This window comes from Adiantum capillus-veneris, chromosome 22 (assembly GCF_014529385.1).
Source record: "Adiantum capillus-veneris isolate H3 chromosome 22, ASM1452938v2, whole genome shotgun sequence".
In the NCBI taxonomy this organism is placed as follows: domain Eukaryota; kingdom Viridiplantae; phylum Streptophyta; class Polypodiopsida; order Polypodiales; family Pteridaceae; genus Adiantum; species Adiantum capillus-veneris.
The window spans coordinates 19,594,633-19,619,942 of NC_140952.1; the positions used below are offsets into that span (position 1 = coordinate 19,594,633).

The following is a 25,310-nucleotide window of genomic DNA, read 5'->3' on the forward strand; positions in this document are numbered from 1 at the left end:
TCAAAAAAATAATGATGAGTTACTTAAATTTTATCTCAAAGTGTATGTTAAGAACTTGAAAAAATAGAAAATGAAACTACTTACTATGTCAAGGAGTGTGTCAGGACAATGGTAGGACTAGTCCGAGCCAAGGGCCAGGGCTAAGGGCCAGGACGGACATGCAGTCAAGGAGTCCTTATATTTAGAAGGCCAAGGGCCTATATAGGGCATGGCTGGGTGGTGATGAGCATGTTCAGTCCCCATGTCCTTTCACTGGTATCAGAGCAAGGTGGAGAGGCGGAAGGAGGGTGGAGCCATGGCGGGAAGAAAGCATGGTTTTCTTCTCTCTCTCCCTCTCTCTCAGATTTTCTCTCCCTCTCTCATTCGTGGATCTCGGCATGGCGAAGTATGGCGTTCGCCAAGGAGGGGGCATGACCCACGAGGGTGCGGGAGGGTTGCATGCAAGCTTGCATGGCATGAAAAGCCTCTTGCATGGAGGACGATGAAGAAGCGCGACCCCTGCACACAAGTCTAAAAAGAAGAGGGCAATGCGGGCATCGTCCCCTGCACACAGGGTCCGCCTTCAACAACTACAGCAAACCAAATGGCGTTGGTTCCAAACAGGAGCGCCAGGCCATGAAAATTCTTTTTTGACACGCTCGCAAGGCCCAGGGAGGACCCCATCGCCCCCTGCGTTCAACTTTCCCCTGCGCTGTGGCGGCAAGCACGCCATGGAAGCTCAAAAAAAAGAGTTTATTTAAAAAAAAAACAAATTAACCACACCCAATTAGCGTGTTGGCCCACGGGTTATCCTCTCGATTTGCAAGGGCACAGAGAGGCAAGTGTACCACGGGCCCATCCCTACCCTGTCGACCACGGAGGGCAAAATCTGCAGGGTTTCACAGCAAGGCGGGCACGGCTACAATGTGTCACATACATCGTGACTTTGACGGCTAACGCCGTTTTGCAAAGCCATCGGCATGCGTCATGTGACAAGGAAGCTTCTCGGTTTTGGGAGGCAATCTACACAAATCACAGACATGGTATGCATATTTTGTTCGTTTTTTATTTATTTGTTTGTTAGCTACAATTATGCAGTGCAAGCAATTGCTAGAGCTGCAACATGCTGGGCATGCATGGTCATGCCACATGCAAGATATTGGCAGCATAGCATGTCAATTTGCGGGATTATTGAGACGGCAAGCACAAGGTGTTTTTTGTCATGTGAGCTTTTTGTGACACAAGCAAGCATGCACGGCAGGTCTTGGACGATTCTTATGCATGATTGCACGTTTAACATTCCAAACACAAGCATGGCTTGTGACTTTTTGCGCACGGCTTTGACTCAAGAGTAAACATGATTCGAGGTTCACGGATGCTCACAAACTGGGGCAATGTGGCCGATATGACAAATTGCTCCTGAATAGGAGGGCATAAAACCTTTGCACGGTTGGATCATGCTACGGGTTGTGTTTAGCAAACTTTGATTGTCCTAAGACCAATGACTGGTTCGACGACCAAAATCAAGCAAGGCTTGCGTACGCCATGATCTCGTTTTAAAACAAGGCGTCTGCCCATGCCTCACACAGGTTAGGGCATGGTAGTGCTGGAGAATCTCCAGGAGATCAGCACGGTCTGTTGTTAATCTTGATACAAGAGGCAGCAGGTGCTAGACAGGACCAACCATTAACGACCATTTCAGGAAGCTGTCAAGAAAATTGTTAGGGCTTGTTTTCACTGGAACCAGGATTCGTCTTCGTAATCACGCCAAGCAGGTGCGAAGTCGACCTTCTTTTACTAGGACATTTGTCTATGAGCAAGAGTATCTGTAGCTCTGAGGCATGGTAGCATCCACAGTGGGTCTACTGAAAAGTATCAGGCAAGACAAGACTTCAATGTTTGGACTCTGCTATGAGTATACAAACTTGGGACGGACTTGACAATATGCCAGCAGGTTATTTCATGAGAAACAAACGGGCGTATATGATACAGAATACAAATCCGAACCTGTAACATATACATGCAGCGGATATGGTTATGTGCCATTTTTAAGCGAGTTTTCTTCCACGAAATATCAGGCCAACTGGTTACAGCAACGACCAGGTTCGCCAAGTTTAAGTTTTCTTGTTTTTTTTCCTGTTTACACTTCGCAATTACTGTCATTGTGCAAAGCAAAGTGCTTTGGCAATTTTATAGGAAGCACTTTTGGTTTTGATTCTCACATTTGAGGCCATCATTTTCGCCAAGCGCTTCAAAATCTGTATGCAAGGCATGCTAACTAGGTGGCATAAATTCCACCACTTCAAAGATTACGCTTCCGCTAACACACTCGCAACTCTGTCAGACTACGGATGGATTGTTTAATATGATTGTTGGTTGCTATTGTAAAGAATGAGGATGCAAGAGAGCTACACAAGACAAGCACAAAGCACAAAGCACACAGAGATGGAAAGCTTCTTCTTCTTCTTCACAGAAAAGAGAGTACAAAATGACTAAGTGCTAAAGCTGAAAAGTAGCACATACGTACATGCGGTCACTAAGTGTGAACTCGCTAGAAGCGTACTAGGCTGGCACTATAAGTGTAGTCCAGCTGTAGAATCACTGGCAGAGATCCTCCGTGTCGGTCACCTAACGCGCCAGTGAGTAAATGCCGTAAGCGGCCAAGACCCGTAGTGGATGCCAGCTCAAGGTGTAGAGCTCGACATCTCAACACTCCCCCTCGAGCTCTGCATGTCGCAGAGTCCAAGCATAGTCCGGAAATGTCGAAGCTTCTCAGCTCCGAGGGCCTTGGTAAAGATATCCGCTATCTGCTCCTCTGTGCTGACGTAGACCAAGTCGATGTCGCCCGCCAACACTCGCTCTCGAACGTAGTGGTAATGGACCTCTATGTGTTTGGTCCTGGCATGGAACACTGGGTTCCTAGCCAACTGCATGCTGCTGAGGTTGTCACAATGGATGAAAATCTGCTGGTCCACCTGCACTCCCAAGTCCTCAAGTAATGTGCGTAGCCAAGCTACCTCGCACGCCGCAACTGCTGCACCTCTGTACTCGGCCTCTGTGCTCGATAAAGCAACCGTAGGCTGCTTTTTGCTGCTCCAAGTAACAGCAGCACTCCCAAAAGAGAACATGAAGCCACTCGTAGATCTCCTATCAACAATGCTACCTGCCCAATCTGCATCTGTATACCCATACAATGCTAATGGTGCATCTGCTGCATAGAACAATGCGCAGTCAAGAGTACCTTGCACATACCTAAGTGTGCGTCGTACTCCATCCAAATGTGGCTTCCTCGGAAGTTGCATGAACTGACTCTCCAAGCCTACTGTGTAGCTCAAGTCTGGCCTCGTGATAGTCAAGTAGATTAGACTACCCACAATCTTCCTGTACATGTTGACATCCTCAACAACATCACCCTTCTCTGCACTCAGCTTTGCATTCACATCCAAGGGAATAGAAATTGGCTTACAATCAGCCATACCATACTTTGACAACATGTCCAAAGCATACTGTCTCTATGATAGCCATACACCCTCTGGAGTCCTGATCACCTCAATGCCAAGAAAGTAGCGCAACTCGCCCAAATCTTTCATTTCAAACTCCTGTTTGAGAAGACCCTTCACATGGTCAATCTCCATAGCATTGTCACCAACAATAATAAGGTCATCTACATATATGGTAATGACCACAATCCCCACATCACTCTCACGTACATAGAGTGAATGATCAGCATGAGCTCTCCTAAAACCAATACTGACAAGATACTTGGCAATCCTGTCATACCATGCTCTAGAGCCCTGCTTCAAACCTTACAAAGCTTTGAGAAGTCTGCATACATAATCTGGGTAACCTGGATCGACATAACCAGGTGGTTGATCCATATACACTTCCTCTTGCAACTCACCATTCAAGAAGGCATTCTTTACATCCATTTGATGCATAATCCATCCTCTAGATGCAGCCACTGCTATGACAGCTCTCACAGTCGTCATCTTTGCCACTGGAGCAAAGGTCTCCTCATAGTCTATGCCATACGTCTGTGCATAACCCTTTGCGACCAGCCTTGCCTTGTGACGCTCAATGTTACCATCAACCTTATGCTTGGTTTTATACACCCATTTACAGCCAATAGATTTCTTGCCACTTGGCAATGGCACCAACTCCCATGTGTCATTTGCTTCCAATGCAGCCATCTCTTCATTCATTGCATCATCCCAATGCACATTTCCAACTGAATCCTCAAAACATGTGGGCTCCACATCCTGTATCACCTTAGCCATGTAGGCTCGGTGATGCGCTATATACCCATCATAAGTCAATTTCTGAACTGGATTTCTGACTCTATTAGATCTGCGCGGTCCTGGGTCACTCCTTTGCCCTCTAGCATCTTCTTGTACTTTCCTTACACCAGGTGTCCTGACAGCCGAAATTCCAAATTCCTCATCAAGACTTTGTTCAGAACCATCTGAATCCATGTCTACATGTGAAAAACCTGATGATGCATCAACCATAAAGGGAGGTTCATCAACCTTTTCCTTTCCTTTTCGTGATACATTCCCTGTACCTGTTGGTGGAGTAACCTGCGTACGTAGTCTACCATTCCATGGTTTCTCAACAGAGCCACGAGAAGAGGACTCTTGTGGTCCACTCAAAACCTGTGACTGTGGCCTCACATTTTGTACAACCACATCATCTTTTACATCAGCCCCAATAGTGCCATGTGCATTACTGTACCAGCTACTCATCTCATCAAAGACGACATCTCTGCTCACTCGTAATTCTCGTGTAGTAGGATTGTAGCACTTGTACCCCTTTTGTTCAAGGGAATATCCCACAAGAATACATTTCTCTGCTTTAGGATCCAATTTCCTACGCAACTCATCTGGTACATGCACGTAGGCTATGCAGCCAAACACTTTCAAGTGTGCCAAATCAGGCTTTGTACCTGTAAACTTTTCCTCAGGTGTTACATCATGCACCGCAGCTGTAGGTGTCCTGTTCATAATGTACACAGTTGTATTTATAGCTTCAGCCCAGAAATGATGAGGCATGTTCTTCTCATTCATCAATGCACCTGCAACCTCTGCAATGTGCCTGTTTTTCCTTTCTCCGACCCCATTCTGCTGTGGAGTATATCTGCATGTAAACTGCCTGTGTATACCATGCATTCGCAGAAAATCTGAAAAATCATTGGAGAAGTACTCTCCCCCTCCATCTGACCTCAATGTCTTGATTTGCATATCTGTCTCCTTCTCAATCATGACTTTGAAGTCTTGAAAGTGACCAAACACTTCACTTTTGTTACGCATGAAGTAGACCCATACTTTCCTTGTATGGTCATCAATGAAAGAGACATAATACCTGCAACCATGTATACTTGCAGTATCGGTTGGACCCCAAACATCTGTGTGCACCACCTCAAGTGGCTTTTTACATACATTGCGCTCATGTGGAAATGAGCCCTTTGACTGTTTTCCAAACTGGCATGCTGCACACACTTTATGCATACCATCCACCTTGAATTTGGGCAAACCTTTTACAATCTGTTTTGATTGCATGCTGCGCAATCTCTGCTCATTGACATGGCCAATGCGTTTGTGCCAAATGTCAACATCAGCCACAACACCTGTGCCCTGTGAAAATAATGCAGCTTTTACCTCAGGCATGTCTACATTCAGCGTAAACATTCTGCCCACACATTTGCCCTTTGTGATCAGCTTACAGCCATTCTGGAAATCTTCTACATAACAACCATTTGGATTGAAGCGAACCTGCAAACCCTACTCAACCATTTGTCCAACAGAAACAAGATTCTTTGTAATGTTTGGGACATGAAGTACATCTGCTTAGTACTTTGATTTCCCACTCTTCGTATTTAGAGGTATGTCCCCTACATGAGCAATGGGGTGAGCTGTGTCATCTCCTGTCTGCACATAGCCTGACACATCTGGTTTGCGCATATCTCTAAACCACTCTCCACGAGACGTCATGTGATTAGAGGCACCTGAATCCACATACCAAACATCATCTTGGGTGGAATTCTCTGCAGTCATTGTATTCATTACATGTTGCATAACAAACATGCGCTCGTTTTTGCTGTCATCTGCATCTCTGCTAGTAGATGCATAGTTGCCCTGTTCTCTCTTTCTACTTGCTTTTCCCTTTGGACAGTCACGTGACATGTGACCTCTTTCACCACAAGTCCAACATTCTCTACTATCTGGAGTATGTTGCTGCCTGCTTGATCCTGCACCACGACCTCTTTGACTCCCCCTGCCTTGAGACTGGTTTCCCCTGCCACCTGTATTGTTTTGATTTGATTGAACTTCCAGAAATTGGCCCCTGCAACCCCGTGGGCCTCGACCACGACCTCTACCTCTACCTCTGTTGGCGTTAGAATAGAAGGCCTGTTCAGAATTATTTCTGCCATGAGAAGAAGATGTGTCAAGGTTCTTCTCCTCAAGAATAAGCATAGAAATCAAATCTTGGAACACGGGGATGTCGTCTCTTGTATTCATGGAAGACCTAAAATGTACATACTCATCTCCTAGACCATCCAAGCATGCACGGACAATGTCATCGTCTTCCACTGAGACTTTAATAGATCCAAGAGCCTCAATGATACTCTTGATCTTCAAAGCATAATCATTGATGGAGAGGTTGTTCCTCTTAACCTGATTTAGCTCCAACTTTAGTTGAAGCTTCCTGGCCTTGGTGTTCACCTCGAACACTCTGCCTAAGTTTTTCCATGCAATGGCGGGGGTTTCAACATCCTGTAGATAGCCCATCATGCCATCTGTGATGCTCATAGAAAGCCAATACATCACTTTGCTCTGGCCTTGTTGCCAGTCCCTCAAAGCTTTCCTTTGTTCTGCTGTAGCATTTGCCTCGGGAATCTCTGGTTCCTTTTCATTGTCTCCTTCTACATAGTCCCAATAACCTTTTCCTTTTAGGAAATTTGTTATTCTAAACTTCCATGCAGGGTAGTTTTTTTTCTCAAGCTTCTCAGTAACAATCTGACTGAAACCGTCAGACATCTTGAAGCACTAAGACAAAATAGCTGCAATCTGCAAAAACCTGCAAATCTGCTGAACCTGCTATCGTGGTTCCTGTAACTCTTTCTACACTCAACGAGTGTCCACAATCAAGCGTACACACAACCACTGTACTTGTACACTAAATCTCTGTATACTGCACTTTGGAGACCTATTCAGAAACTTGTGCGAAAAACCCCTAAAAAAAATTTCGCTACGCGAGGCGCCTTCGGCATCTGGTCGTGGATTGCGAACGAAGGGATTGTGATGCTCTTGCTCTCTTAGCCTCTCTTGCCTGCACCAGGCTCTGATACCATGTAAAGAATGAGGATGCAAGAGAGCTACACAAGACAAGCACAAAGCACAAAGCACAAAGCACACGGAGATGGAAAGCTTCTTCTTCTTCTTCACAGAAAAGAGAGTACAAAATGACCAAGTGCTAAAGCTGAAAAGTAGCACATACGTACATGCGGTCACTAAGTGTGAACTCGCTAGAAGCGTACTAGGCTGGCACTATAAGTGTAGTCCAGCTGTAGAATCACTGGCAGAGATCCTCCGTGTCGGTCACCTAACGCGCCAGTGAGTAAATGCCGTAAGCGGCCAAGACCCGTAGTGGATGCCAGCTCAAGGTGTAGAGCTCGACATCTCAACAGCTATCAACACTCAACAACACTAAAAAGAACCTAAAATTTCGACTAGATTCACTGGCAAGGTGCCCTATTCCAGTCACCCTCATACAGTCAAGACCTATACACGGTAGACGGTAAAGATTTGACTTGTGTTTTTTTTGTTGCCTCTCTTGATGAGAGCGTCATACACACAGATTGTGGTATGCTTATAGGATAAGCTGCAATTTAGGCATAAGATGTCTAAGAGCACACATTCTGGGCACACACTCTACAAATTTAAGGAAAGTTCCTTAGCCCAGCATGCTCTTCTTCTCTCTCTTTTTCTTATTTCTCTCAATAATAATGAAAACTTTCTAAGAAGCTTTTCATACATGTTTTGTTTGGGAATCCACATGAGCCAAGGGAATCCACATGAGCCAAGGTGCTCTAACTCTCAGGTAGAAATGGGCCAAATCGAGCCGAGAGTTCAAGTACACCAGAGCAAGCTAGTAGCAGTAGCAGTAGCAACACAAGTACAACTGCAACAGAGAAGATTTTACAGCTATATGGCTACAATGGGCATAAATTTTTGTACACAATACAGAAGGTCATAGGTATCTTATGAGCAGTAAAAGCAGCACAGGAGCCAAGATCCTATTGATCAGAGTAAATCCAAATTCAGATAACTCCCAGATGTTCACAGGCTTCAGTGGAGCCAGATATTGCAAGCTCAAAGATGAAGTGCAAATAGAGGTGCAAAAAATCAACCCAAGTGGTTATCCAAAAATCTGCCCAAGCCAGCAAAGCATTCATTTAGTGCATATGCAATCAGGATCATTGTACATGGATTACATTGGTCAAATCTATAGTCGAGAACCAGAATTGCAAGATCCAACCGATCAACCAATAGAAGCCAATCTAATTGGAGAACCAAGTCAAAGGTCAAGACGGACCATTCTACAACTTGATGCTTAGTGTTTTAAAAGAAGATACTGACAATTTGGCAAGCATAGAAGCAGAAACTCCTCAGCTAGAGCTTGACATGACAGAGCCAGCTGAAATACCACCAGTTATGGCGTATTGCTCACATTGTGGATGAAAAGGTAGACATTTTTCTGAAGATTTTCCAAGAATTCAAGACAACAAGGACCTATCAACTGCCAAGCAAAGTACAAAGAAAGTTGGAAATGCGAATCTCAATGTAAGTCCATCTAACTCATCACTTTTAATGCAATTTTATGATTCTGTATTACCATTAGAAGCATCAATAAAATCACTGCAAATTCAAAATCATCATAGAGATGCACAAGCACCTAGAAAGCTTCAAATTGATTCTTTGAACAACAAATTCCTGCATGAATTCGGTCAAGATAGCGAGATATCACCGAAGGTTGAAAAGACTATTAGGTTTGCAAATGATTTTTCATCCACTGCCACAAGTGTGCAATCATTCACGAGTCTAAGAGACACATCAAACAGAATGATATTAACATTGTATGATACACATAATTCATATGCACACTATGTAGACCAAAAAGGGAAACTGTACAAAAAGGATCAACCAGTGTTTGAACGGCCCACATACCAGCTCATAGAAGTATGTCCAGTAATAGATCAGAAAGAATGATTCATTTCAGAAGAAATAATCTATTATAGCCCATCCTTTCTAGAGTTGAAGGATGCTACTCAAGTGAACCCAAAAATTTGTCCAGAGCCAAACTCTCCTCCATCGGAAATCAAGCTTCAATGTTGTAACCCAACGAGCATATACTTTGACCAAAACAATCATAAATATAGACGAGAGTCTAGCATCTATGATGCCTTGGGTCTTGAAATCACAGAAGCTCCTATCATAATAGACCCATGGGATAGACAATATCAGGGCAAAGATAATGCTATCTACAGCTTTTGACTTGGGGAATAATTTGTCACGTATCAAGGAGAAACATAGGAAACTATTCAGAAGGCTTACAAATGCCAAACATCAACAAAGTGACCCAAAGTGTACCTTCACAGTCCCAAAAGGTGAGACTAAACCAGAGCCAAACAGTTTTGAACTCTCACAATGAAGTAGGCTATAGTGATCACCCTAGGAAGGGGGGAGCTGTAAATCCATCTAGCTCAGCTTATGTACCAGGAAATGCTACACCAGTTAGAAGCCCTAGAGCCTCTAGACAACAGACCTCTTCAAAGCAAAAACCATTTAAAGATCATATTGTTGTTGGAAGTTTCCAATTGATTTGTATTCCCTCAGAATCTACAGACAAATGTTTCTATGAAGATCATCAGGGACAAACGTTTCAGCTGATCTCCACAAGTCAAAGTCAAAAGCCGACAAATCCAATAGTGTTCAAATAGTTACATGTGACCAAGCTCACAATGCATATCTACATGCAAATGGCAATGAATACCAACAAGATCAGGACCTTGTACAAACCCCTATGGATGGGACTGAAGTCAAAGACTATCTCAAGATTATGCAAAGCCTCAAGTTTCCAGAACAGGTGACAAAAAAATCAAAGTCAATGGAAGCTAAAGTCCAGAAAGCTACACAAAGGTCACCACCAAAATCTCCACAGAAGAGATAGATTCTGCCAAAAAGTACAATGGATCTTCTAAGATCAAAGGCTACTCACATGCAGGCAAACAATGCTCAACAATTGCAAGCAAAAAGTGCAGTATCACAATCAATGGAGTCAACATCGATTGAAGTAGGTGGTCAAAGCAAAGAAAATACGGATAAAGTTCAACCAAAGGATGTTTCCATTCTGAGAAGATCAAGTGTAACATTGTTGGTGAAAATGAAGAAAAGCTGTTCAGAGAAGTAAAGCTAGATTTTCAACTAGAGAAGAACCTCATGTCCTTTCACACTTGGAAAAGATGTGGCCAACTACAACTGGAAGATGCTCCTGAATTTGTGAACATATGTAACATTTAATGGTCTAAAAAAATATGTGTAGCGGAAATTAGCATGAACATAGTGGGCATTTCATTAGAATAGATTCCTAATGAGAATTACAAGAGACCAACAAAAAACATAACACCTAGTTAGATAGCATCAACAATACTTTCAAAAGAGAGAGAAATTAAGCTATTGACAACAGTTGAGGACCGGATTTGCATGGAGCCGGTCCCCCCTCCAAAAGGCTTTGTATTATGGTTTCTCCCATCAAGAGAGACATTGTACAATACAATTCTTTGTGTTCCTTCAAGACTAGCTAGTGCAATGAAGATGAAAGCTTCATGCACTAAGAAAAACACTTAGTAAACACAACTTTAATTATCCCCGTTCTCAGACCCAACACCTCACACACCTTCGAAGATGGTGAGAGCTAGCACGGTATGAGAGTAGATTGAGAGGAAGAAGGAGTATCTTACGAGAAAGATGTACATCTCATCACATAATCACTCATATTAGCATAGATTTAGCTTAGTAATTAGCTTGGTAGAGGAGATGATCATGCATTGAAGCTTGGATCTTGGTTGGATTTGCATCCACAAGCTAAGAGTGTGTCGATGTAGGCTTCTATCTCACAAGCTTGGAGTAGGTGATGAGATCTCCATTAAAGCTTGGGAAGAGATAGTCTTCTCTTTCTTCACACATGAGATTGTGTGAGTGTGTGTGTAATAATGCCTTGCAAAAATCAGCCCCCTCTCTCTCTCTCTTGGGCGAGGCGAGCCCTCTTGCTATTTGCTCTTGCTCAGCCCTCATTGGACCTCCCCCAGTCAAGCCTATCACAATCAGGCAGCATAAGTGATAGCCTTCTGACATGTGTCCCCCTTTCCCCTTTTGTGAGAGATTTAGGTAATCTAATAATTAAACTAAACTCTCATTGGACCCCTTTGCCTCCTGGCCAATAGGAATCAGGCAAGCCATTGGGCTCCTAAATGCTCATTGGACCCCTTGGGAGACTGTCCAATAGTCTTCTAGGAGACTTAATTCTCATTGGTTCTTTTATTAAGTGTGTTTAAATTAATTAAACTAGATTTAATGTAGCCTAATTCTCATTGGTCCACCTCTAAGGCCATCCAATAGGAATTGGGTACTCCTTGTGGGCATCTGGGCTAGGGAGCTGACATGTGTCCCTAATTCCCTTTGTGTAAAGGGAGCTTGTGTGTGTGTGTGTGGCTTTCTCTCTCATCCCCTAGAAGAAAGGATCGCCCCCTCCCATGTAGAGATATGCAAAGACTTTTTTTTTTTACACGCACAAAGCATCCAATTCCCCTAGGTTTGACCTTTGGACATAACCTTTGAATTTTGGAACCTTAGTATTTTGGAAGTCTTAATGGGCTGAACCTTAGGGTCTTTTTAGCCCTTAGTTGCACATGGATCTTTTGCAGATGGCCCCCCCTTTGGATCCCTATTATGGCCGGTCTGCTAGCTTAACCAATATTCTAGCTTTTTCTCCCCTGCACATTAGATGATCAGTTTAATATGAGAAAATCATTTAGGAGAATTAGATATTGATTATTATGACATTACCTCTCTCTTGAAATCATAGTCGTCCTCGACTATGGTGTAGAGAAGATAAAGCATATTCATGAGTCCTTTTCGTAGCGGGTAGAGGATCCCTATGTTACCCTACGACGTCATTCCACAATGGATGACTAGTCCATTTGGCGCTTGAGAGCTTGAGGCTGCCGCAAGCATGTCTGCACATTAGTCCTATCAGTCTTCCATAGTAGAGTGACAAGCTCTACTTGGTGTTTGGGAGACGTCGTCTCCGCAAACTTGATCTAAGCATGCATACTACTTCATTTTTGTGTACAATAAAGAAAAAGACAGTCTTATAAGACAAAAAAAAACTTTGTTCATTTTTAACATTTTGTACATTTCCTTACTCTTGGGAAGCATTGTAAGCATTGACAAGGTTTACGTTATCCTTTAATTGTATGCCTTGCATCCATCTAGCATCTTCAAAAGGATAATTCTTAAACTTAATAAGATATCATCGGATAGTCTTACCGCCTCTTAATACCTTGTCTTCATGTCAGAGAATGGACTCGGGCTGCAGCACCTCCTCTTGGTCCTTGATCTCCGGTGGGTCTTCAATAGTTGGTTCTTGAGGTGGCTCTCCTTTGTAAGGCTTTAATAGGCTCACATGGAAAGCATTGTGTATGAGCCAATGATTGGGCAACTTGAGTTGATAGGCCATCTCATTGATTGGCCCAAGAATCTGGAAGGGACCATAGTACCTTTTTGCTAGTTTAGCATAGTACTTTTGGTGGCCTGTAGGATTCTTGCCCGTCGTGTGCCTTAATCGAGCCTTGGGAACCTTTAACAAGACCCAATCATTTTCTTTAAAGGCTTGGGCTCTTCTTTGCTTGTCAGCAGTAGCCTTTTACCTTTGTTGTGAGATAGAGATAGCATCCTTAATCTTTTGAAAAGATTCTTGTAGGTCTCGGCTATACTCATCTGCAGCGAAGATCTTCCCATGTACCTTAAGTAGCAAGGGACTTTTTTATCTTCCCTCAATTACCTTGAAAGGTGCTTTTCCCGTGGAAGTATGTACAGTATTATTGTAAGCATACTGCACTAAGGGTAAGTACTTCTCCCATTGGGATCTTTGATCTACTTCAGTTACATAGGCTTTTAGTAGATCGAGAATTGTTAGGTTAGCTATTTCACTTTGGCCATCCATTTGTGGATGATAAGCCGAAGAGAAGTTTAGCCTTGTTCCTAAATTCTCAAAGAGACCCTTCCAGAAATTACTGGTCAGTCTAGGATCTCTATCCGACATTATAGACATTGGCAAGCCATGGTACTTGAAAATTTGTGAAATGAAGAGGGTTGCCATTTGATGCGCTTTGATAGTCTTTTTGACAGGTATAAAATGAGCTTGTTTACTGAACCTGTCTACTATCGTCCATATTCCCGTATTCCCATGGATAGACTTAGGCAATCCAAAGATAAAATCCATGGATATGCTCTCCCATGGTGAATTAGGAATTGGCAAGGGTTGAAGCAATCCAAGTTGCTTCGCTCTATCAAATTTTGTCTTTTGGCATACCACACATTTAGAAACATACTCTTGTATGTTCACTTTCATGGTAGGCCAATAGAAATATGTTTCAATTCCCTTTAAGGTAGACTGAATCCCCCTATGCCCCGCATAAGGTGGAGCATGAGATTCATACATTACTTTCTCACGTAGTGAGTTAGTAACACATAGTCTATTGCCATAGAGAAGATAACCATCTTGTAAAGTAAATGGTTCTTCTTTCTTCCCTAATGCAAGGGCTGAAATCACATCTCTAAAATTGGGATCAATAGCATACTCATCTATCATTAAAGATAGATCATTGTGAGTTGCTATGGAAACCGCATTCACTCTCAGCCGTGTTGAGAGTGCATCAGCTACTTGATTATGCTTGCCAGCAATGTGAGCAATATGAAAATGAAATTGCAAAAGGAAATTTGCCCACCTCATTTGTTTGTCGGAGAGCTTGGTATGCGTCATGAAGTACTTAAGACTTTGGTGATCCGTTCACAGAATGAAAGGAGTCCCCAATAAATAGTGCTTCCATGAGTCTAAGGCATGTAGAACTGCAAGGAGTTCCTTTTCATATATGCCTAGAGCTTGCTCAATAGGGTCGAGCCTTCGACTCTCATAGCCTATGGCGTGCCCTTCTTGGAGTAAAATAGCTCCAAGGCAATCACCACAAGCATCACATTGGACCTCAAATGGTTTTGAGAGATCCGGTAGTGTAAGCACAGGTTGAGAGATAAGCTTTTCTTTAAGCTTTTCGAAAGCATTGTTCTCCTTAGCAGACCATGTGTACCTAACGCTTTTCTTTGTTAGGTCATGTAATGGTCCCGCAATTTGTGAGAAATTTTCTATGAAGCGTCTATAGTATGCACACATACCTATAAAGCTTCTTAGTTCATGAAGATTCCTCGGTTTAGGCCATCCTTTTATTACCTCTAACTTTGATGGATCCATTTGGATGCCATCTTGAGAGATAATGTGACCTAAATACTGAATCTCTTGCAAGAAAAATTGACTTTTCTTTCGATTAACATAAAGTTTATTCTCTCTCAAAACTTGAAATATTACCTGGAGGTGTTGCTTGTGTTCGTCTAATGAATTAAAGTAGATGATAATATCATCAAAGAACACTCCAGTGAAGGTTCGATGAGGCCGGAACAGCTTCTCCATCAAGCGGTTGAATGTGGCTGGTGCATTGGTCAAGCCAAAAGGCATGACAATGTATTCGTAAAGACCAAATGTGGTGCGAAATGCGGTCTTTACAATATCTTGATCAACTATCCTTATCTGATGATAGCCACTTTTTAGGTCAATCTTACTGAAGTAGGTCGATCCTTGTAGCTTATCAAATAGGTCTTCTACCCGTGGAACGGGAAACCTATTCTTGATAGTGATCCTATTTAGTGCTCTATAGTCGACACACATACGTTATGTGCCGTCTTTCTTTTGCACTAATAGCACCGGTGAGCAAAATGGAGATGAGCTAGGCCTAACCACGCCCTTCTCAACTAACTCATGCACTTGCCGCATAATCTCCTCTTGTTGAGCTTGAGAAACTCTATAAGGAGGTTTGCTAGGCGGTGAACTTCCTGGAAGATGTTCAATTGCATGGTCATCATTACCTCGTTTAGGAGGTAGCTCACAAGGGATGTCGTCAATAAAAAAATCTTGAAACCCCTTGAGAAAATTGGATAACTCTAATTCCTTTTGGTTGCTTTTATTTTCTTTTGCTAAAGCATTAGGTTCATTTTGAGAATCTTTAACAAAAATCATGTACACGGAAATAGAGCTCTTTATTGACTTGTTGAAAGCTGGTGTATGTACAATGGGGATAGTGTTACCCATTTCCTTAGCATCTATATACATGTCTTTTTCCTTGAACTTGAAAGAGATTCTCCTTTCGGGAAATTTAACATCGGCAGCCAGGCGGTCAAACCATGGTGCCCCTAGGATTACATCCTCATGCTTGAGAGGAGCGATAAAGAAGTCCTCTTTGTCCACATAGCCTTGGACATGAAGCCTCAATTTCCCGATTAAGGGAGTGACTGAAGCTTCTTGCCCCTTGAAGGCACTGTCTGCGGGTAGGACATCTCCCATCTCGTAGGATTGTATGCCTAGCTTGGTGGCCAACTCTATAGATATAAAATTGTGAGTAGAACTAGGGTCAAAGAGAATAAAAGCATCATGTTCTCTTACCTTTCCCCAAGCATGGCATAGAGGAGATCCTTTGTGATGAGTTTGGTGAGTCTCCTCCTCTTGGATTTCAACCAAGGAAGCTCTAGGAGGATCTTGGCGGTTGTTCTTTTGGGGACAAGCGCGGTATGCATGCCCTTGTTCACCACACTTGAAACACCGGTTATCCTTGCGATAACGCTCAAGCTCTTCAGGAGAGAGTTTGTTATTACCTTCGTAAACTCCCTTCTCTTTTGTTGGAGTTGCCCTTAGGAGACTTTTGGACATTGTCCTTCCCCTTAGGCTCATTGGAACCCTTATTTTCCGGGGGCTTATTATCTCTTTTAGCCCCCGTTTGGAAATTGATTCGTGAGGCCACCATAGTATGGTGTATTACCGCCGTTGATATGGTACGTGGCCTTTGGGAGTTGACATACTCCGCCATTTCTTCGGTTAAGCCCCCACAAAACTGTTGCTTTTGCTCTCCAAAATCCAACTTTTTAAAGATAGTGGCTTTGAGTTGTAGGTCCCAAAACTTGTCTACATATTTGTGGATGGATTCATTGGGAGAGAGCTTTAAGCTTCGCCATTCGGTGAGTACTTTGTCTTTGGCATCGGTGGCCAAAAACTGCTTCATAATGGAAGCTCTTAAAGCTTTCCATGTTTGTGGAGCTTCACCGTTGGCTCGTAGGCTAGACCACCATTGCCTAGCGGACTTTTGAAAGTGCATAGCTACATGGCATAGCTTAGAGGACTCCATGAAGCCCTCATCTCCAAACGCCGCATCGAATTGCTGGATAAAGGCCAAGACTTTGTCCGTAGCACCAAAGGTGCCATTATAGGTAAGGAAAGAGATGCTCTTCCCTCCCTCTTTGAATTTCTTCAGCTTGGAAAACCTCTTCCATGAGGCATAGGATTTCCTATGGCCTCTTCTTTTTGATGGTTCAAAGGTTGCACCATCACTTTCTTCAGAAGGTGAAGAAGGTGGAGAAGAGGGTGACCTCTTTCTCGCCTTTTTCTTGTCTTGATCTTCGTCGTCTTCACCATAGCTTTCATAAGAGGAAGAGGATGAAGAAGATGGAGAAGAGGGTGTTCTCTTTCTCGCCTTTTTCTTCTCTTGCTTTTTATCATCCCTCTTTGAATTATGGCGTGGAGAAGAGTGTGATGATCTTCTCCGCTTTGGTGGTGATGGAGAGCGTTTAGCCCGCCGTCTTCGTGGAGCCATCTCCGCCGAGGTGGCGGGAGACTCACTTCTTTCTCGTTCCTTCGGTGGAGGCCTTGAGTTCTCCTTTGGGAAGGAGATGCATCATCAAGAAGTAAATTCTTGAGCCCTTCGTATTTCTTCTTCACGAATCGGAGAGAGACGTCTTTTGGGAGTCTCACAAGGAGGCTTCCTAGGTGTTCTCTCGTCATGGTGATGAGCTTGGAGAATCCCATGAGCACGGAGCTCCCGTTGCACTTCACCTTGAAGAGATGGATTTCCCATGGCTTGTTGAAGCCTAGAAACAAGATAGTTAACAAGAATTGAAGCATCAATAGTAGCTTGCTCATGAGCAAAATCAAAGTTATCAACATTAATTTCACTCTCTTTACTATTGTCAGCCATTCTAACAACTTTTAGGTGTAAACTTTTTAGGTGTACTTTGGGACTTCAAGCCCTAGTTGCTACTCCTCTTTACCCCTTTAGAAAAAAGCACTCAAGCTACTGTACCCGCGGCTCGAATACCATTAATTGCAAGGAATAGAAGAGAGGGTCCTTCAACACCAAAACAAAACCGGCTCCTGTCAAGCTTCTAAAAGGTCAATAGTGGTTAAGCCGTAGGCAAAGCCGTAGGCAACCCCATAGGACTCCACTATTAAGACCATAGCTCTCGACGGTGATGCCCCGTTAACTGCACAAAGGCAGGCGCACTGCAAGACTGAAAATTCCCTATTCTACTTACTCACAGGCAATTATTAATACCAACCATTTATAGCTAGCTTGAGGACCTCCCTTCTTGAGCAAGAAAAGTGAAACCTTGTGCTCTGATACTAATGTAACATTTAATGGTCTAAAAACTTATGTGTAGCGGAAATTAGCATGAACATAGTGGGCATTTCATTAGAATAGATTCCTAATGAGAATTACAAGAGAGCAACAAAAAACATAACACCTAGTTAGATAGCATCAAAAATACTTTCAAAAGAGAGAGAAATTAGGCTATTGACAACAGTTGAGGACCGGATTTGCATGGAGCCGGTCCCCCCTCCAAAAGGCTTTGTATTATGGTTTCTCCCATCAAGAGAGACATTGTACAATACAATTCTTTGTGTTCCTTCAAGACTAGCTAGTGCAATGAAGATGAAAGCTTCATGTACTAAGCAAAACACGTAGTAAACACAACTTTAATTATCCCCGTTCTCAGACCCAAGACCTCACACACCTTCGAAGATGGTGAGAGCTAGCAGGGTATGAGAGTAGATTGAGAGGAAGAAGGAGTATCTTACAAGAAAGATGTACATCTCCTCACATAATCACTCATATTAGCATAGATTTAGCTTAGTAATTAGCTTGGTAGAGGAGATGAGCATGCATTGAAGCTTGGCTCTTGGTTGGATTTGCATCCACAAGCCAAGAGTGTGTCGATGTATGCTTCTATCTCACAAGCTTGGAGTAGGTGATGAGCTCTCCATTAAAGCTTGGGAAGAGATAGTCTTCTCTTTCTTCACACATGAGATTGTGTGAGTGTGTGTGTAATAATGCCTTGCAAAAATCAGCCCCCTCTCTCTCTTGGGCGAGCCCTCTTGCTATTTTGTCTTACTCAGCCCTCATTGGACCTCCCCCAGTCAAGCCTATCACAATCAAGCAGCATAAGTGATAGCCTTCTGACATGTGTCCCCCTTTCCCCTTTTGTGAGAGCTTTAGGTAATTTAATAATTAAACTAAAATCTCATTGGACCTCCCCCAATCAAGCCTATCACAATCAAGCAGCATAAGTGATAGCTTTCTGACATGTGTCCCCCTTTCCCCTTTTGTGAGAGCTTTAGGTACTTTAATAATTAAACTAAACTCTCATTGGACCCCTTTGCCTCCTGGCCAATAGGAATCAGGCAAGCCATTGGGATCCTGAATGCTCATTGGACCCCTTGGGAGACTATCCAATAGTCTTCTAGGAGACTTAATTCTCATTGGTTCTTTTATTAAGTGTGTTTAAATTAATTAAACTAGATTTACTCTAGCCTAATTCTCATTGGTCCACCTCTAAGGCCATCCAATAGGAATTGGGTACTCCTTGTGGGCATCTGGGCTAGGGAGCTGACATGTGTCCCTAATTCCCTTTGTGTAAAGGGAGCTTGTGTGTGTGTGTGTGGCTTTCTCTCTCATCCCCTAGAAGAAAGGCTCGCCCCCTCCCATGCAGGGATATGCAAAGACTTTTTTTTTTTACACACACAAAGCATCCAATTCCCCTAGGTTTGACCTTTGGACATAACCTTTGAATTTTGGAACCTTAGCATTTTGGAAGTCTTGATGGGCTGAACCTTGGGGTCTTTTTAGCCCATTGTTGCACATGGCTCTTTTGCAGATGGCCCCCCCTTTGGATCCCTATTATGGCCGGTCTGCTAGCTTAACCAATATTCTAGCTTTTTCTCCCCTGGCACTTCCCCACATTAAATGATCAGTTTAACATGAGAAAATCATTTAGGAGAATTAGATATTGATTATTATGACAACATATATAGAGACAAACGTGCAGAATGATGGGGAATCATCTCCACCACCATTGAAGTAAGTTCAAAGATCATCATAGCTCAATTCCACGTGATCAAAGCAAAAGATTTTATAGATAAGATCATAATGGGAATGGCAATGGCCCAGAAGATGTTAGAGATACAAAATGTAAACAGGATGTAGTTTTTAGAGACAACAAAGAATGAAGACCAAGATTGGTCACCCGCAGACGACAGCACAAAGTTCTCAAGCAAAATTCAAATGGAAGATCTTATTGAAGACGATTCATCTCCATCAATTAGAACTTCAGAAGAGCTTAATGCAAATTAGGCAATAGCAAGTGCAGATCAAATAGAACAAAGAACAACCACGAAGGTTATTGAGCAAAGAACGCCACCAAAGCCAGAAATTAAGAAGAACAAGGTTGTAGACAACCAGGAAGCAATAGGAATTCCAAAGATCAATCACTCATTGCCAAGTGAATCAGCCGATGTAAGTCAAATTGGAAAACAAAGTCTCAAGTCACCTTCCATAGAGACACATTTAGATCAAGATGAGACCATGGAAAAAGCAAGGCAAAGATCTTCAATACAACCAACAATAAGAATAGCTATAGTTCTTAGCAGTACAAAAGGAGCAAGTGTCAGATGCAATGCTCTACTGGATAAAGAAGCAAAGTGCAATATGGCTGAACACAATATTCAGAGCATTCTAGAGATTACTCCATGCAAACATGATAGAAAAACAATGCTAGATTTGCATACAAGTCAAAAAGAGATGGTTTCTACCCTTAGCATCCAACATCATGAAGAGAGGTAAAATTTTAGGTGAAGCCTTCAAAGGAAATGCTTGCAGATATCATCATTGGATATCAGTGGTTAGACCAACATAAAATATACAAAGAAGATAAAATGCTAATACTCTCTTTTCCAAGAGGTAGCAAGCAGCAGGTACTGGTGAAGCCTTCAAAGGAAATGCTTGCAGATATCATCATTGGATATCAGTGGTTAGACCAACATAAAATATACAAAGAAGATAAAATGCTAATACTCTCTTTTCCAAGAGGTAGCAAGCAGCAGATACTGGTACCGTTAATGCTAGATTCAAGGATGCTAAAGTCACAAGAATCAAAGACAAATCTTGCAAACAAAGGTAAAGCTAAAGTGGAACCTCCACCAATTAGCAAAGAAGGTGTGTGGATCAACTTCTTCAAGCAAGTCAAGCTTTCAAAATTTCAAGTCAAGTGCTGACCCAACTGAAACCTCTAAGGAGACACCTAGAAAAGCAAAGATATATCAGCCAAAGTACTCAAGAAAGCAAAGGAAAGTCAAGCAAGTGTTTGTTTCGAGCAGTTTAGTCAAAGCCAGTGATCCAATTTGGATTAAGGACGGGAAACATAGAAAGACAAACACATGGGATGGATAGCATCACAATGGACCTTAAAAGAACAGGAGTACTATAGAGGTAACAGACAGATATGGGTACCAAAACTGCAGGTTAGGGCATATGAAGTAATGTGAAGTCCCTCCCAGAAAAGAAGGCCCACAAGGTATCAATCTTGACAATATTCTAGGATACCTAAGAAGCAAGTATACAACAGAACAACATCGAACGATGCTGAAGTCTACCACACTTTCAAGAGGATACAAAACAAAGACAAATCTCAAAGAATCTTCCTCTTGGACAAGGATTCTACACAGGTTATACAAAGATTTGGCTACTAGTCAACCACAAGCCAACTACAACAACACTGGACCTACATAAAGATCTCATGAACTCAACAAGACCTAGAGCAAAGCAAAATCAACAAAGGAGATACAAAGGTCATCAAGGGATTTGGATTCCTAAGTCTTTCAATGCCCCTAGTCAAAAGCCAAATGTTGACAGTGGACAGAGGTCTAAAATAGCATCAAAGACTCCTATCAAACATGCCTAATTGGAGAATCAAATAGATAATGGAGTCTTCACAGTCAAAGAAGGACCACCCAACCAACGCGAATGCAAATTCAAACATGATAAAACAGGTATGGCAAAAGAAACCTTCAATGCCAACTTGGTCCTTCACTAATCCTCTTTTTGAGGATTCAAGCTTACTTTTACCTGAAGAAATGTTTGTATAGTAAGCTCAAGAATGTAACAAGTCAAGTCGCAAGGGTGCAAAAAACACTCTTTGGCATAGTCAGAGTCTGGTTGCTAAGCCATAAATTGAGCAAAGCATAAGTCCCAAAGCTTCATGTCTTATTAAACTCTATGCTAAGAGTCGTAGTTATTAGGCTTACGCTCAAGCTGGAAGAGTTGAGAATATCTAAGTCATGTCGCTCATGCTGGATGAGATGAGCATAAAAGTCAAAGTCTATTAACTTACAATTGATGGAGTGTCGTAGAGTCCAACACTCACGCATAGTGCACAGTAAGATGAGAGCACATATCCTCGTCAACGAAAACCATTCTTAAAGGGGTGCCAGCTTGCAAAGCCATGTCATATGCTTTTATAGCTACACCATCTTTCTGAATAACCCCTCAGAATCTTTCGTGCACAGCATATTGTTTTCCATGCATTTTTGTGTATGCATAAATAGGATATCCCAATATTGGACATATGCATTACAAACTCTTTTGGCTTCCACCTATGAACCTTGAGTGGACTACAATAGGCAAACCAATGTTCCATCATGCTACCCTCTCATATTTGCTATCTTTTTAATTCCATATCTATTAGAAAATAATCCATTGAGTACTTTATTAATATTTCCCATGCTAATAAGTACTCCAATAATGCGTGTATCCCAAAGGCACTTTTTTCCCACTGGTTTTTTTCCCTTTGGTCATCCGCGTATTAGACCCTAATTTAGAACCTCATCTTCTAATTACCTTGTACATAGTTTTCATAAATAAACAACAGCCTCATCATTATGCTATTACAACGGACAAATGCAACATCATCTCTCACATCAGACATATTCGGACCAATGAAGATGCTGCAACAAATTGAACCTCATTTACAAATTCAACGACAAATGAAGACAATAAGCCCATCAACAACCAATCAAAACCTTCCACAGCCTCCACGAACACTTTTCAACAGGCCCGAGGACGAGCACTAAAATCGGAAGGGGGGAATGTTAACTGAGCCGACGTCAGTTAACAGAAGCTACTAAAGATTGAAGACGTACGGATGCACATCGAGGATGAATACAGAGAAGCAGTAAAGATTGGATTACACATTTTTCACGTTTTTCCAAAATGGTTACGTATTGTAAATTTCCGATTTATTTCAAGCCATTGTAATATTTTAATTTGTTACGGGCGCAATGGGAGTTCCAAGCTGTAAAGAACAGGTCAGTAGTGTGCCTAGGTTGTCGATTAAGTAATGGTGGAGTCCTAAAAGCCTTGGACACCAGGACATTGCATATTTCTACCCTAGGTATATAAGGCAGTGTGTAAAAGAAATTAGGGTTTCAAGCTCACTTGTTGAGAGCACTCTTTGGTGAGAGCTCTTGAGGTGTGTGGCTATGGAGTCCTTGAGATTCTCCTTGCTCATGTGACTTGGTCTCAACACCAATCAATGCTAAATTATCTTTCACTATGCCTCTCTCATGCTGCTTATGATTGCCTATGATTCTTAGATTAGCTAGATCATAACTAATTAGTGGTTAATCCCTCTCTAATCTTGTGTGATTTCCCTCTCTTGCTTGTGTGTGCATGTAGGTTTGATTGGAGTGTGGTGCTCGATAGATCTATGTGTGTGTGCTTGAAATTACTGTGTTGCATGATAGGATTAGTGTTGTGTGCGTCTTGCAATTGTTAGTGTGTGTGATTGGGTTGATTAGAAGTGAAGAGAAGTGGATGTGGAGATTGCCCTTGATTGTGGCTTATCTCCTCCATAGGCCAAGAAGCTCACCTCATAGAGTTAACCATTTGTGTTGCCATAATTAGCTCACTAATTGTGTGAGTGTTTCCATGCCCTAGCCTGGTAGCTCATCCCTCCGGATTGATAATTTTGTTGGTCATTGGAGATATGAAATGATGGAAACCCCTCAACATGAGACCTGGTAGAAGACATGTCATGGCAGATCATTTGTCTCGCATACCTAATAGTGAAGCCCCTACTGGAGTCGATGATGAATTGCCTGATACTTCCTTATTTCTAGTCGAGACCATGCCTGAATGGAGTGAGAAGATTGTGAACTTTCTAGTTAATGGTTTTCCAACCAAAGAGCTTCGTAAGGACATAGCTTGAAAATTGTTAAAAGAATGTGAACCTTATTTTCTCATTGCAGGAACTCTCTACAAGCTAGGGAATGATGATATTCTTAGATGTTGTGCTCGTGACGATGAGTATTTATACATACTGCAAGAAGCCCACATGGGTATAGCCGGAGGACATTTCTCAAGGGAACTAACAGCTAGAAAGGTGTTGTGATCAGGCTATTGGTGGCCTACCTTATTCAAGGATGCATCACTTTTTGCAAAAGGATGTGATGAATGCCAACATTACAAGATCACACAACAAAAGGATAAGATTCCCTTACATCTTGTTAAAGTGACTCAACCATTTGAAAAATGGGGTTTGGACTTTGTAGGCCCAATTAGGCCAGCAGCTCATAGCACTCAATATCCATATATTATCGTTGCCATCTATGTGACAAAGTGGTGGAAGCCAAGGAAGCACATGAGATTGATGCAAGGTCAACTGCCAAGTTTCTCTTTGAGAACATTATTACAACATTTGGTTGTTCCTTTGAGATTGTGAGTGATAATGGCACTCATTTTATAAATGGAGTGATAAAAGAACTCACTACCAACTTCATGATAGCTCATCATAATTCCACACCTTATTATCCACAAGAAAATGGCCAAGCTAAGAGTACCAAAACAAGACCTTAATTTCTATCTTGACCAAAATGGTGGAAGCTCATCGCACAGATTGGGATTTGAAGCTGACTTCAGCTCTATGGGCTTATTGTACTTCTTACAAAGTGGCTATTAATTCTACACCATTCAAAATGGTATATGGCCAAGAAGCAGTTATGCCATGGGAGTTTTTAATTCCTATCTGTGTGTAGCTTCACAAGAAGGTTGGGATGGTAACCCTTTAGTTGAGCGTTTATATATCCTTGAGAGGTTAGATGAAGAAAGACAATTGGCTGTGCAAAATGCATTGTGGAGAAATATAGGAGGAAGAAATGGTTTGACCGTCGTCTAAAAAACAAAGATATCAATGTTGGTGATAAAGTCCTTATGTATGGAGTGCATAACAAAAGGAAAAAGTTGAAATATGCAGGAAAAGGACCATATAGAGTATGTGAAATCACCCCACAAGGTACCATTTGTGTGGAGACTCTTGATGGAGTTGAAACCATTGGATTCCTCAATGGGAGAAAATTTAAAAGATATTATGATTCTTTAATCCAAGATGAGCTACATGTCATCCATCAAAAAAAGGCAGCCAAGACACAAAACAGAATTGAAGAAGATACAAGCTCAAGTTGAGGCTAAAGAGAAAAAACAACGCATAAGATGCCAACGAGAGGCCAACCTTGGAGTTACACATGCATTCCACGTTGAAACAGAGGATGATTGGTTGGACTTTGACACACCTCTACGATACCCTATTGAGCTAAATAGCGCCTATGGAAAAGTGCTATATAACGCCCCGGGGGATTCACTCTATATACAAAACGGGACGCCACCTACGAGTGGACAACTTTGATAAAACCTCTTTATATGACTCATATTAGGGAATATAACCCCCCTTTTTACGCTTATACAAAAATCAAGAAAGAAAAAACTATCATACCCCTATCTTACATATAAAATT

The 25,310-nt window shown here is 42.1% G+C and overlaps 1 protein-coding gene across 1 annotated transcript in view; it reads left to right on the forward strand.

Moving 5' to 3' along the window:
- Positions 1–527: 527 nt before the first annotated feature.
- Positions 528–25,310, forward strand: part of LOC147428994 (uncharacterized) — a 62,904-nt gene continuing 38,121 nt past the window's right edge. Inside the window, exons 1-3 of the mRNA XM_086494964.1 lie at positions 528–699; positions 807–1,022; positions 1,064–1,189. Coding sequence (XP_086351090.1) covers positions 528–699; positions 807–1,022; positions 1,064–1,189 — 514 coding nt within the window. The remainder of the gene's footprint in view (positions 700–806; positions 1,023–1,063; positions 1,190–25,310) is intronic.